Consider the following 15,789-nt stretch of genomic DNA (forward strand, 5'->3'; position numbering starts at 1 on the left):
CCTTTGCATGCACATAACTACGTATTCCTTTACACGTGCGATAATTACGTATGCTTTTACGCGTGCGTATTTATGTATTCCTTTACGCGTGCGTATTTACGTATGCCTTTACGTGTGCGTATTTACGTATGCCTTTACGTGTGCGTATTTACGTATTCCTTTACCCGTACATATTTATTTATGCGATTTATTTTATCATTGAAAATTTTTTTTTTAATTTCATACTTCCTTTTTTTTTTTGTTTGTGTATATATGTCTTATTGAATCATATGTGCGTATATATATTTATTTATAATAAATTATAAAAATAACTTTAAGTTGTTTATATTTGATATTTTTATTTATATAATATGCTTATTTTTTTTTTTTTTTTTTTTCCCCCTTTCATTAGCATAATACACATTTGATAAACATTGATTTTGTTTGTGCATGTTTTTTATTTAAACTATGACCTAATCTTATTCTTCTCTGTAATAAGAAATAGACCATAATTAAAGAAAAGAAAAAGTATATTTATATATGCATAATAATTTTGTAATACTGATATCGATAGAAGAAAAAATAAAAAAGGACAAATTGTTCAAGCTGTGTGTTATTTGTACAATTATACACATGAATGCAGCGCAATATTATGTACATTCATCCAAATACACTATATAAGGATAATTTTAACGTACAAAAAATAAAACATTAATTTATATTCGTACTAGGAAGAGACTAATATGGAATAATTACTCCATTTTTATTAATCATTTCTCGTCTACATTAAAAGAGAAAAAAAAATTAATCTCTTGTTATATATATATATATATATATATATGCAAAGGGAGAAAACTATTGCCATATATAGCAAAATCGCAAAAATCTACTATCTTTATACTATATTAAAAATGCCTAATAATTAACTCAAAAATGTATGAAGACATTTTAAATAATATTAAAGAATTAAATGGATTTAAATTGCTATGTAAAAAGAAGGTAAGAATATATGTAAAGACTCAAATATGTCTGAGTATCCATTACGAATAATCAGATATTATCTACAAAATAACTTTTCCTATGTTATGTTACTTTCTTTATGAATTAAAAATAAAAATGAAAAATAGCTATTTTTGTGTGCAAAGGTTTAAGGGTAAATTATTCTTAAAAGTATATATACTTTCATTTTAACTAGATCAACTAATACTGCGCTAATAGGGGCTTCCCTCATTATAACTCCGCTTATTCCAGTTTATTATTATTTTTTTATAACTTTATCAGGTGAACTTTCTTAGTTTTTTGCGTGCCTGTAAAAGCAAAGATCTTGAGCAATTATGGATATGCCTCCACAAAATACTGGAAGAACATATTCGCCCTGAAAATTTAATTTATGATGAGGAGAACTCGACATTACTGTTTCGGGTATAAGGAAAAGCATGTACATATTTGTCATTATATGCAATGTTTTAATAGTCTTACATATTATCAACAATCTTATTATAGGGGAAAACACATAAGCATGTATGTATATATATAGGCGTTTTTACGTATATTTTTGCATATATTTTTACGTGTTTATCTATGTAAATATATATATATATATGTACATATGTAACAAGGTAGGAAATGTGTTTTCCTTTTAACTAGCTATTTTTTTTTTTTTTTTTTTTTAAGGACGAAAATAATAGACAGTACCTATTAACATGCATAAATTTTGTTTCGATATACTTACAACATTTAGTAAATAGCCAAAAAAAGAAGAAACATATAATTCTCGATGAAAATTTCCAAGTCGTTTTTTATAAACTCACCGGTTAAAGACAACAAAGAAAATTAAAAAAAAATGAAATAGGGGAATATAAGATAGATAAATGAATAAATAAATGCATAAATAAATGAATACATATACATATATATATATATATATATATATATATATATATATATATATATATATATTATATATATATATGTATAAATGCTCCAACTCTGCGACAAGTGTACATATATATCTTTTTTTATATACACTCTTTTTAATGAATAGAAATCCAATTTATGCTAAGTGACAAAGAAGTTAGGATATATTTTGGCAAATGTTTGCTAACTATATGTGATATAAATTTAAAGGAAAATGAATATACGGGAAATGTAAAAATAAACCTGTTGCTATTTTTATTGTGGAAAAGCTGTTCTACCGAGGTAAAATAAAAATTTGAAAAATTGGGATCTTCTTTGTGCAACCGGATTAATATGCGCATACAAGCATATAGTTATGCATATGTATATCTATGTGTATGCGTATATGTATAGTTATATAAATACAAATGCGTGTATGTAGATATATGTTTATTTTCCCTCTTCAATTCTTAATAAAGGGAAAGGCTGCTGACATCGGCAAATTAAAAAAATATAAGGATTTTTGCAAATACATAAAATGGGGTATATCAGAAAGAACAACTGACTCGTTTTATCTTTTGTGCTCCTATACCTTAAATCTTCCCAAATTTTACGATAAGTTCGAAAAAAAAAAAAAAATTTTAAATAAATTAAAATAAGCATACAATATATATTATTTAGTGATAAATAAATGAATAAGAAAAAAAAATTATCTTTTTCAGCCCCGATGGAAAGACCTTTTTGTCTTATGTTTGGTCTCAAAATGAAAGCATAGCGTTTCACCTTTTTAAGGTAAATGATAATGAAAAAGATGGAAAGGACTACTCTTTATAAATAAGCAAGGCTTAGTTTTCATAAATTTCATGTCATTTCGTTCATTTTGTTCATTTTGATCATATTTTTCGTTTTCATCGTTTTGTTCATTTTAATCATATTGTTCGTTTTAATCATATTGTTCGTTTTCATTGTTTTGTTCATTTTAATCATATTGTTCGTTTTCATTGTTTTGTTCATTTTAATCATATTGTTCTTTTTCATCGTTTTGTTCATTTTAATCATTTTGTTCTTTTTCCTTTTTTCCTCCTTTTATTAGAAATTTGTACACAACTTGGTGCTTTTATCGTATGATAATATCAGCCACTATTCTCAAATTATTCTTTTAACATGGAAAGTACAAAACACAAAAATAGAACAGAGTTTTTTTTTTTTTTTTTTTTTTTTTTTTTTTTTAGCTAGATCATATTTTACTAATTATAGAACATGTTCTTAATTTTTTTTGTACAATCAGTTACATATTTTCTTACGTATAAATGAATATATGTAAGTATATTTTTTTTTTTCTGCATGTATGCAGAATTGTTCTGGTGATATGATTAGGACCCTAGAAACCCAAATCGAGTACCTCGTTCACTTTGCCCTAAAGTGTCCTATTAAAATTGCGGCACGTTTTAGAAGCTTGCTTAATATATTTCATACGAATAAGGGGTAAACACGTATAAAAATTTTGCCATATACATACATATATGCTTATATATTATGGGAATATTATACATATGTACCTGTGTTTGTTTTTCGACTTCGTTTTGTTGTTTAATTTTGTCCCGTGTAATAAGAGACAAGAGCATCAATAACTTAATCTTCAAAATTTACGACCCTGTTATATGGAGAAATTTAATGGTAATTTAAGCGACATATATATATGAATATGTATATATATACATATATATATATATGTGATGAAAATCAAAAATAGAAAATAATTTAGTGCACGATTTTTTTTTTTTAAAATACGAAATATTGTTAGTCCCCCAATTGGAAAATTCGATTTAATGCGACATGTATTTTCCAGTTTATTTTTCCTGTTGTGGTAACCTATAATTTATATTGAGTTTTCATAAGAGTTTCTACTTATTTATTTTTTGAGCATTTTTATAATATTCATTTATTTTTATTTTATTTTATTTTTTTTTTGTCGTTTAAATTGTGTACATATATATACATACATATACATATATGTGTACATATGTGTGTGTATAGGACCCGTGCATAAAGAGCATAGACTACCTACAGGAAATGGAAAAGTTAGCTCAGGAAAAATTGACGATTGCAAATAAAACATAAAAGCATATATAGATATGTACATATGCATATATGCACATATATGTGTATACGTGTATATATGCATGTACATGGGGACTTGTGCCCTTTTACGCTTCCCTTTTTAAGAGCTTACAACGCCTTGTTTGAGTTATCGGAAGATGGAAATTCGTGTGTTCTGCAGGCTGCAGCCAAGTGCATATGCTACGTAAGAGAAAAACAGACAGCACATAAAATGTGAAGAATTGGCAAAACGAGTAGAACTAGCAGAAGAATTTAGTTTAATAAAATACAGTGATAAGTAATATAGTGCATTACGCAAACTCATATATGAGCGAGAGTAGTATTTGGACGTAGTTTCATTATAACACTTGTGTATGCATTCAAAATAGTGCTTTAAAGGGGAGAAGCAGCAGAAAAGCTACGCTTCTTTGTACATATGCACAAATATATACCTGCACGCATTATGTGTGCACATGCGCATGTACATAGGTGTATACGTAAATGTATACACACTCATTCACTACTCTTCGACATATCCCACCCCCTTTGAAGGTGCTAAACGAGTTGTGGGAAATAATTAGCGACGAAAAAAGAATGTCCTTATTAGAAACATTAATGAACAAGTTTTTGAAAGAAAAATATTATGATAATGTAAGGAATGAAGTTGTTCTAGGATTATGTGACCTAGCGAAAAATAAAAGGATAAATAAAATTTTTCTTCAAATATTTAAGAGAATTAAATATTTATTGAATGATAAGAGTCTACGTGTAAGGAAAAATTTTGTAATTCTTGTATTAGAGTTGAATAAAAATTTAAATCAGGATTTTTTTGAACAACTAGATCATAATGAATTTACTAAAAGAATAACAAAAGATTTTTTTACATTCAGTGTTCAGTCGTGTATAAAAAAATTATCGTATATGAAACAACAATATCATGAAAAAATAAAAAATAAAGAAATATGTGAATTTTTAAAATTATCGACAAATTTGATGACTTATTCTATATGGAAATGTGATATAAAGGAACAAGCGAAAAAGTGCATTAACCTGATAAGTGAATACCCTGTTTTGATGATTTGTATAAGTAAATTTTCGACAAATTTAAAAATAATAGATAGGTATAAACTGTCATCTGTGCTGTTTGAAATAACGAACATCAAACTGAGGGATGAGGACAATTCAATTTTGTTGAGCGAGAATAGTTGGGAGGAGGGGAAGGCACACACCTTAGTGAATGGTACAAAGGATAAAGGAATTAGAAAAGGAAATGGAAAAGACAAAGGAGAAGACAAGGCTAGAGAAAAAGGAAAAGATCAAAGCACAGACAAAGACAGAAACAAAAACAAGAACGAAAACAAAGACAAAGAAACAAATAATGCACTCCTAACTGATTCTAATTTAAATAAGAATTATATTAGATACTCTTCCTTATTAGTATGTATAGCTAATTTTTTGAAACCGAAAAATGAGGAGGAGATAGATTTTTGTGGCACTGAAGAAATTCAAGAATTTCTAAAAGTAAAATTTGCAGAAAAATATTTTCTGGACAGTATAAATACTTTAATGCAACCATATTATTTTAAACTTTTAAAATATATAAATTTAAATCACGATAATTATATTGTAATACATAAGTATGCTCGTAAGCAATTAAACAGTTTGCACACTCTTACAAATGAGCATGTGTGTGAAAAATATATTATACCTTTGTTTTACAAGTGGGGGCTACTTAACTCACTTGTTCATAAGCATATGCACTTTTTAAATGTGTCAGTTAGGTTTATCTCCACTCACACCTTTGGGGGGAGCATCGAAAATAACAGTAACAATTCAAATGATAAAACGGAAAATTCTATAAGAAAAAATGCTTTTTCCCTAAAAATAGATGATACCGATGCGCTCGTAGATGTATCAAGTTTTCTAAGCAGTAGTTCAGTATATGACACAGAAGATGACATACAACATACTGAGCAGATTAATGAGAAGGAGAAATATTCAGATGGAAATAAAGGAAATAAAGGAAATAATAAAAAGGTGTATAATAATGATGAACCTCATGGTAGTGGTAATGGTAAAGGAAACAGAGGAAGTAATAGTAAAATGGCTAGTAGCGCAAACGATGGAATAGACTACACAAAAAATGACATTATAGATAGGAGCAAAAAAATTAAAGATATGTACCTAAATAATGAGAAAGAGCTTAATGCTTTGATTTTTTTATCTCTTATTGTTAAGAAAAAAAAATATCATTATTTAATATTTAAATCATATGCTGATATAACGTACAACTTTATTTATAAATTTAATTCTTTTCTTTTACATGTTTTCCAAAGGCTTTCACTAAATGATTTTACATTACCCTCTTATTTTATGTCAACATATTATGAAAAAAATAAGGATTCTAATTATATACAGCTAATTTTATGTGATGAAGTAAGAATAAAAGGGTATATGCAGTTATATATTTCTTTTTTTTTCCTCTTCAATTCTTTTGATATACAAAACAATTACTCTTATGAATGGGACACACTAATAGAAAACACTTTACAGTCTATTCATTTAATAACTTCTATAAAATTTAAAAATGAAATTCAAATTATAACAAGAAATATTCAACCAACACGAAGCAACAACAATAACGATGAGCAAGTCCAGGAGCAACGAAAGGAATGCGCATCCTACATAAGAAACATCATTCATTTTATACTGTAACGATCTTTCCATCATGCTCCTTTTAGTTGTAGCGGCGAATGAGCGGATATACAGACAAGCAAACGAGCAATCTAGGCATATCATCATGCAGTCGTTATATGCAGTTTACGCTTGCATCACCACATAGATACAGTTTCTATTTGTTCTGACTCGTTAATGTGATATACATTTTTTTTTTTCAACTTTTTTTATTTCAGGTATTTTCTTGACATGATTGAATACACCGTTGCTATGAAGAAGCTGTTTATTGAAGACATCGATTTTAACGATTTTGTAAAAAACTTATTTTTATTTTGTAAGTGCTATGAAATTGCAAATGAAAATGTGAAGGAGATTAAAATGGGGCAGGTGGAAGAAAAAGAGAAGAACGAGAAAGCACCAGTAGAATTATATTTCAAAATATGGCAAAGAATAAGTTCATTCCTTTTGTTCATATTAAATTTTGATTATTTTGAAAAAAAAACTGAAATCAAGTTGATGATTATTAATACGTTTTTTTTGTTTACATATGAGAACGTTCCTAAGAAGAAAATTGAAACGGTCGTAAAGAAATATTCAACTATAATTAAAGAAAAGGAGTTATTTTACAATTTTTTAAAAAATTTTAAAAATAATAATGATGCAATAAACTATATGTATGAAAGTCAAATAAAACATATACAAGACGTTCTAGATGGTGCACTATTGCACAAGGGTGCAGCAAAGAAGTAATATACCTACGGGGTATACACCCATACATACATGTACACATATGCACAACCCAACATACATATATATACATATATATATATATATATATATACCTATGCATGCACTCAAAAAAAATGCACATTCAAAGCATTCATTTTTTCGATGATGCCTACTGTGCGAAGGGGGAACGAGCAAAAACATAAAAAAATGAAGAGGTTACCTATTTAAGCTTTTCCCCTTTACCGAAACTTACTTTTTTGCAATTTGCAAGGATATACAAATGTCTATTTGTACATACATAAATTGGCACTAACTTTTATGCGCCTATTTTTACTAAGTAAATATGCGTTAAAGGATATCATCCTTATTACAATTCCTGCATTTCAAAAAAGCGGAAAAGCACAAACGAATAGCATAAACAGAAAAAATTTTAAAAATAATAAACGCACAAATCAGAAAAATTTGTTAACATTTAATTTTCTGTTTTTAATTATTGTGAGCATCTCTAAAATTACCTCCCTTGTTTTCATAAGTTTGTTTAATTTACTTGTTTGTATTTTCATTTCTATTTGTGCAATATCCTTTTGATATATTTTCTTTTTTAATATAAAATTACTAGCTAGATCACCCACTTCTTTGCCTAAGTCTTCACTCGTTTTGCTCACTTCGCTCTCTGCATTTTCATTTAATTCACTTTCAAACATATCATTGTCTAATTCGTAACTTACATTTTTGTTAAGTTCTTCCTCGAATATATTTTCGAATAAATTTTCACTTATACCTTGGTTTAATTTTTCATTTGTCTCATCGATTAAATTGTACGGACTGTCAATTTTGTCTCCATTCCAATTTCCTCTTTCTTTACATATTTTACTATTTTGAGGGGACTTTACTACCATCTTGCTCTTTTTGGTTTTATCAAATGATTTATCTTTTTTAAGATTTAATTTACCCTTGTTTTTATTCTCCATTTTAAATATTAATTCAAATATAGGCCTTAAAAGGGAGAGTTCTATTTATTTGGCTTTTTGTTTGAGCATTTTTTCCTTGTACAGAACAAGTTACATATGTTTCTCTGACTGTAGTTCAAGTTTGTGCTTCGCATATGCGTTTTGCACACGCCTTGTGAATATGAGCTGTGATATTATTTTGTGGTATAACTCTATCATACTACTGAATTAGACCCGAGTAATATATAATTGCAATAACATCTCAGCTTTTTCCAAAGGAATAAAGCAGCGCCCCTTATTTTTTACGTATGTATATGCGTAAGTGCATATATAAGTATATGCCCACGTATTAACTTTTTCCAGCTTCACTATTCTTTCGATTTTAAAATTTTCCTTTTTTAAGAATATAACATTGAAAAAATCATAATTGCACAACACGAAAAGAGACTGTCAAATGTGGCAATCATCTCTTTTTTAAATTAAATGGATAAAATATGCAAACATATGGATATATTTGCTTTTGTTAATTTGTTACAATTAATTTGTTCATTTATTGGGTCATTTGTTCATTTGTTCGTTCGTTCATTCGTTCATTCGTTTATTCGTTCATTCGTTTATTCGTTTATTCGTTCATTTGTTTATTGGGTCATTTGTTTACTCGTTCATTCATTTGTTCAAGCACTTATTTATTTATTTTATTTATTCTTTTTTTTTTTTGTTGCGTTACTTATTTTTACTTTTGAACGCGTAAAAATATTTCTATTAGGTAACAGGCGTGTAGTAACATGCCTTTCGGTAATGTTTAGCACCGTTAAATGAAAAAAAAAATGTAGGGGAGTAACATACATATATTTATAATATGATATAAATGATGAGTAAGTATATATTATGCGTACGAATATATATGTACATATTATGCATATTTTTTCATTCAACAAAATAATATTTTTTTTTTTTTAAGGCGTTTGCTTGAAAGAAGAAAAAAAATTGTTCCAGTTTGTTATACAACAGTAAATTAATATTTTATAATGTTCAGAATAAATTTGTAACTGAAGACTAACAATAGCTGCATCGTCATATTGCTAGCCTTCCCTGAATTGTTCCATGCATATATGCATAATTTTTGCGTATTTAAAAAATAAAGTTTAATTCGTTCAAATTATTTTTGAATATACAACGAAGCGGATAACTCGTAGTTGAGCGAAAATTTTACAATATTTGTTTTCTCTCGTATATGGCATATATTATTATGTAGATCTATATAAACGTATGTATATATAAATTCAGGTTTGTATATATATGTTTATGTATGTATATATGCATATGTGTCGTATTTTTTTGTATAAAATATATATTTTACGCTTAATGCAAATGCGTATTTGACGTTCAGGCAAAGTGACGTTTGTTCAGAATACTCGTAAATCCATTTTTGAAATTATATATGCGTTTATATATAATGTACATATATATATATATATATATGTGCGCATAAACTGTATAGGCGTATACGTAGGTAAATATACAAAATTGTCAGAATGCAGAGAAATATGTGTTTAATTTTTTAAATGAGAATAATTTGCAAATCTTTTTACCGAATCTTCGCTTCTTTAATTTTTACCTTGTTTATATTTTGATAATTAAGATGGTGAAATCATACGACAGATATGAATTTGAAGACTGCTTCGGCATCGTTAATTCAAGAACGTCCAACTGTGTTTTCCTTAATTACAACAACATTTTATCTGGTAAGGAAAAAAAATGGGATATAAAACTAAGCAAAATGAAAAAGAAAGGATATAACATGGGTCGTCAAAATATTGCAATAAAACTTTTGGTGCCCCCTTTTTTTTTTTTTTTTCCCATTTAATAATGCATTATGTATATATGTACGTACATCTGTATGTGTAGAGTATACCCCATTACTGCCATATCACTCGTGTTGCTGTTCTATTATTCCCATTTTCCCCAGTTCAATATCTCTGCGTACAGTATAGCTGTTTTTACATGCGGGGATTTATTTATTCATCTGTTTACATGTTTAACTATTTGCTTATTTATTTACTCACGTATTTATGTACTTATTTATTTACTTATTTACCCATTATCTTTTTTACAGGACATGACGAATGTGTGAGTGTATGGAATGTGAATGAAAAGGAAATAAAAAAAAAATTAACAGTTCCTTTTGTAGCTCCTTACTATTTTTTTTCCTATCATGTAACATATATCTGTATAAATGAGAAAAATAAAAATATAATAGCAGTTGGATACATGAATGGATCGATTAGATTATTTGATATAGAAGAGAATAGAATAGTGTCCACCTTTACTGGTCATACAGCAACAATATGTAAGTTAAAATTTAACAAGGATGGTAATTATTTATGTTCTTGTAGTAAAGATACTAATATTATAATATGGGATGTAACTAATGATAAAGGAATATTTAAATTAGAAGGACATAGTAATATTGTAACTGATGTCGAATTTTTAAAAATGAGAAATGATTATGTAGATGATTTTATTAGTAACAATTTATTAATTAGTGTTTCAAAGGATTGTTTAATTAAAGTATGGGAATTAAATATTCAATCATGTGTTCAGACAGTAGTAGACTGTGAAGAGGATATTACTTGCTTAATAGTAAATGAAACAAATACTAGGTTAATTATTGCTTGTTTCTCTTTTTTAAGAATATACAAAATAGATTTGTATTCTAATATAAAAGATAAATTTACAAATTGCATTGTTTATATTACCTTCTTAACTAGTATTAAGAGGACAAATAATTGCAGGATTTCTAGCATGAAAATGGTCTTCTGTATTGAACATGAAGCATATTTGGAGGAAGGGCAGAAGGACAGCTTTTTCCTCTCGTTGGATAATGACTGCCACGAAGGGGGAGCAAACGATGAGAGCGGCTTCAATGGCAACGATGGTAGTAGTGGTACTAATGCAAACTTCTGTCGTGGTGGAATCTGTGGGGGAAGAGAAGACGATGCAGTGAATGTATTAGCAGAAGACAAAAATACCCTTAACTTTCTGAATAACACCCTAAACCGCTCTGTTAAGTTTTGCAGCAGATCCAGCTACTGCTCAGAAGGGGATAACAGCGGAATACTCGTATGCTGCACGAATTCAAAAAAAATAGAAATATATAAAATAAATTCTGTAAAAAATCAAAAAAAATCAGAAAAGAACAGGAAAAAAAGATATGTAGAAAAGTTAAATAAAAAGAAAAAAGCAATCATAAAAGAGCAAAAAAGAATAGAGAAGTTTAAAGGAAAAAATGCTATTGATTACAATAATTTACAACAAAAATTAGAAGAAATAGAACAAGAAATAGATATTTATAAAAAGTACGAAATTCATACAGCAGATGATGAAGTCAAATATTTATTTTATCACAACTGTAAATTTAAACTACAAGATATTGACATTTACAAGAAAAGGAAAAAGGACAATTATGTTTATTTCCTCGTTTCATATAGTTCAAATCGTTTGCACATATTTCAGGTGAACCTTTTTGATATTTTGAATAATAGAGATATTTTTCTTGTTATGAACGAGGGACAAGGGTTGCAGGAAGGTATTTCTCCCAGGGGGGTAGAAGTGACTAGTGAGGGGAGGGAATGTAACAAGGGGGAGAAGGAGAAAAAGGAAGGGGATGAAGAGGAGGAGGAGCAGCAGCAGAAGCAGAAGCAGCAAATGTATGAGGAAGAGGAAGATAAGGATGAGAGTGAGAACGAGGCTGAAGACGAGAGTGGGGAAAAGAAGGGAGAAAATGGAGAAGATGTAATGCATGGCGCAAAGATTGTGGAAAAGAAAATATACGACTATTCCAAGTGCTTCAAAGAAATATGCGAAATAAATAAAGGGCATAATAGCTCAGTTGATTTTTTGAAATTATCAGAAAATAATGAGTTAATGATTTCGATATGTAAGAAGTATGTAAAAGTATGGAATATGAAAAATTTTCAAAATGTTATAACAATTTGTTCTGAAGGATCTACTAGTGCTTTCTTTTTCCATAATGACGAGTATATAGTAATTAGTAATGATACTGGATATATTTATGTATATGAATTAAAAAATATTGAATTAGTACATACGTATAAAGCGCATGCAAATAGGATTATTAATCTGTGCAAGGATTCGAGAAGTAATGGTTTTTTGTCAGTAGGCGAGGAGAACTATTTAAAAATTTTTGAATTTACCACAGGTGAGAAACAAGTGAGTAACAAGAATAGTGAAGATCAAAGTGGAGAAGAAGGGGGAAATCCAAACTTATGGAGAAGTAAGAAAAGAACAGAAGATAGCGACACAGGGGAAGAAAACAGGGGAGGTATTAATGTGGGGAGAAAAAAGGGGGGAAAAGAAGGAGTAAGGGATGGTAAAAGGGAAAAGGAAAGAAAACTCGGAAGTAGAAGGGGAACCACTGGCAAAGAGGAGAACAAAATGGAAGATGAAACTGAGGAAGAAATGGAATTTGAAGCGGAGGACAAAATGGAATTTGAAGCGGAGGACAAAATGGAAGATGAAACTGAGGAAGAAATGGAAGATGAAGTGGAGGACGACATATGTGCAGTGATGTTCCATGAAAGGGAGTGTTACAACTTGACGGACAAAGTAAGTTGCGCTATGTATTCTCCTAATGGAAAATACATATGTATAGGGTATCTAAACAATTTAATAGAAGTGTTGTATAGTGACACGTTAAAACTGCATTTAACATTATATGGACATAGTTTGCCAATTACGTGTATGGATATTTCGAAGGATAACAAGATATTAGCATCTGGTTCATCAGACAAGTATTTATTTTTATGGAATTTAGAATATGGTAGTATAAACAAGAGGTTGCATATAGATTGTGATGTATTAACGAGAATTCAATTTTTTTATGAACATAATAATTTAATAAGTATATCAAGAGATGGATATATAAAGATGTGGGACTGCGTAAAATTTCAATGTATTTGTACTGTAGATGGGACTTTTGGTACTTTAACATCCTTAGTAATTAGTTCAACCGATGATTTTTTTTTAACTTCTGGAAATTTCAAGAGTATTAGATACTGGAAAAGAGGAGATGATTTAATATTCTTAGAAGAAGAAAGAGATAAAGAATTGAATTTACAAATAGAAAAGGAAGCACTTAGAAATGATTTATTATATCCATCTTCTGTAGAGAAAAATGTATTGCTAAATAAAGCTACAATTAAAACCATTGAAACTATTAAGTCATCAGAAAAATTGATAGAATATTTAGATATTATTGAAGAAGAATTGACTTTATTAGATATCTATTACAAAAATTTAACAGCGTATGAAGAAGCAAAACAAAAAAATGAACTCCCAGATTTTGTACAAGCACCAAATAAACCAAAACCTAGACCAGAATTATTACATAAAAATCCATTTGAATTTATAATTGAAGTTATGTGTAATATTAAAAATAATATATTAAATGAAGTCTTAATATCTTTACCTTTTTCTTATGCTTATAAATTGTTAAATTATATTAAAACGTATCTTATCGCTTTTTACTTTTTTCAAAAAATTCAAGATAATTACAAAAAATTTATCGCATGTGGAAATTTTAATTTCCATGTAGAATATTCAATAAACATCGTTTTGTCAATTATAAATATTTACAGAAATCAGTTCTTATTCGACACCAAATTTAGATTCCTCCTTTATGAGTTGCATCAACTTATTACGCCTCATTTGAAAAAGTCAGTAGAGCAATGTTCCTTTAATCAGACGACTCTGGATTTTTTGATAAATTCGTTGGACAACGACGGTTATGATGATGACAATGAGAGTGAAGATGATGTGAATGACGATGATGTGAATGACGATGATGTGAATGGCGATGATGTGAATGGCGATGATGTGAATGGCGATGATGTGAATGGCGATGATGTGAATGGCGATGATGTGAATGGCGATGATGATAACGACGTTATCGATGAACTATATCTGAATGCACAGTTGCAGAGGGATAATCTGTCTCGTTATAAACAAAAGAGAAGATCAAGGAAAAATTTTAAAGCTGAAAAGGGGGTACGCAAGAAGTTACACATTAATGGATCATTAAGGGGGTCTGATGTAGCACGAAAAGCGGCAAATGAAACGGGTGGCGAGGACGACAAAGAAACAGAAGACGAGGAAGACGAAATAACAAACGGTGCGGAAGATGAAATAACAGACGGTGTGGAAGATGAAATAACAGATGGTGCGGAAGATGAAATAACAGACGGTGCGGAAGATGAAGATAAGTAATAATACTCGATCGAGGAAGAAATGGTAAAAGAGCATAAATAAACAAATAGTTAGATCAGGATGAAGAACAAAAGAAAATAAAAATATTGAGCTTGGGGTTGTATTTAAAACATGGAAACTGCTTATGAGAAAAAGTCATGAAAGTAAAGATAAAAAACAGGGGACTTGAAAAACATTTACTAAAACGTGGGTTACACACAATATAGCAGAAGAAAAAAAAAAAAAAAAATGTAAATGAAAAAAAAATCTTAGCCATTTCAAATTTGTTGAATATAGGAACATAAATTCACACGTGAAATTTTTTAAGTTTTGTTTTTTTACACATAAATGTGTTGTTCTTTCCTTTTTTTTTTTTTTTTTTCTGTATAAACACATATTTCCTTTTTCCATTTGCACATACGTACTCCCATTATTTCTTCCTGTTTCACATATAAACTCGAATTATATTCTCCTTTTTTTAAACTCATTTTCGTTTCTTTTTCGTTTAACGTCATTTTATTGAGATTTATCTTATTTTGCCTTTTTTTATTACTTTTATTTTACGCCTTTGACATTTTTGTGCTCAACTTTCCTTTTTTTTTTAATTTTTTAATTAAATGAAAATATATTTCCCCCTTTTCCTCTTGCGCTTAAAATGTATTTTATACTATAATTGAAAGAGCACTGGGGTTAAATTGAAAACACACATATATTTATACAACATAAGAAAATATATAGAAAAGTGTAAAAAAAACGTTTTTTTTAATTATGTTTTATTTTGTTAAATATAGCATAAAAACTGCAGTGTGTTTTTGTTTTTTTTTTTTTCCCTTTTATGTGTAGTGTACACTTATATATATAAATCAAAATAATTGATTAGAGAAGCATTTTTTCCAAATAGTGTTTTCGTTTCCATATATTGGAAAAATGAGCAATTTTCCAGGGATAAATTGAAAAAAAGAAAAAGGAAAAGCATAAAGGCCAAGATTAAAGAAAAGAATAAAGAAAAAGAAAAGAAAAAGAAAAAAAAAAAAGAAAAGAAAAGAAAAAAAAAGAAAAGAAAAGAAAAGAAAAAGGGACGTGAACGTGGGAAATATGAATGGAAATCCCGTTTCTCGAACTGAGTAACATGACCCATACAAGTTTTAAAATACATTACCAATGGAACAAACAAAAGTGAAAACTTTAACGT

At 28.6% G+C, this 15,789-nt stretch overlaps 2 protein-coding genes and 1 pseudogene across 3 annotated transcripts; 2 read left to right on the forward strand and 1 right to left on the reverse strand.

Annotated features, from left to right (window-relative positions):
• Nucleotides 1-912: 912 nt before the first annotated feature.
• MKS88_004599 lies at nucleotides 913-7,401 on the forward strand (annotated as a pseudogene). The gene is made up of 12 exons: nucleotides 913-978; nucleotides 1,261-1,401; nucleotides 1,654-1,792; nucleotides 2,024-2,178; nucleotides 2,355-2,494; nucleotides 2,598-2,667; nucleotides 2,969-3,046; nucleotides 3,230-3,360; nucleotides 3,680-3,742; nucleotides 4,102-4,180; nucleotides 4,528-6,686; nucleotides 6,888-7,398. Coding segments are annotated over exons 1-12 (3,732 nt in total).
• Nucleotides 7,402-7,832: 431 nt separating this feature from the next.
• Nucleotides 7,833-8,351, reverse strand: MKS88_004600 (uncharacterized protein; the record flags this gene model as incomplete). Its single annotated transcript, XM_067217788.1, has 1 exon — nucleotides 7,833-8,351. The coding sequence occupies one exon, from the start codon at nucleotides 8,349-8,351 to the stop codon at nucleotides 7,833-7,835; it is 519 nt and encodes a 172-aa protein (XP_067072182.1).
• Nucleotides 8,352-9,972: 1,621 nt separating this feature from the next.
• On the forward strand, nucleotides 9,973-14,618 carry MKS88_004601 (U3 small nucleolar RNA-associated protein 12; the record flags this gene model as incomplete). Its single annotated transcript, XM_067217789.1, has 2 exons — nucleotides 9,973-10,075; nucleotides 10,447-14,618. The coding sequence occupies 2 exons, from the start codon at nucleotides 9,973-9,975 to the stop codon at nucleotides 14,616-14,618; spliced, it is 4,275 nt and encodes a 1,424-aa protein (XP_067072183.1).
• Between the last annotated feature and the right edge of the window lie 1,171 nt (nucleotides 14,619-15,789).

The sequence above is a fragment of the Plasmodium brasilianum genome, chromosome 12, assembly GCF_023973825.1.
Source record: "Plasmodium brasilianum strain Bolivian I chromosome 12, whole genome shotgun sequence".
NCBI lineage: Eukaryota > Apicomplexa > Aconoidasida > Haemosporida > Plasmodiidae > Plasmodium > Plasmodium brasilianum.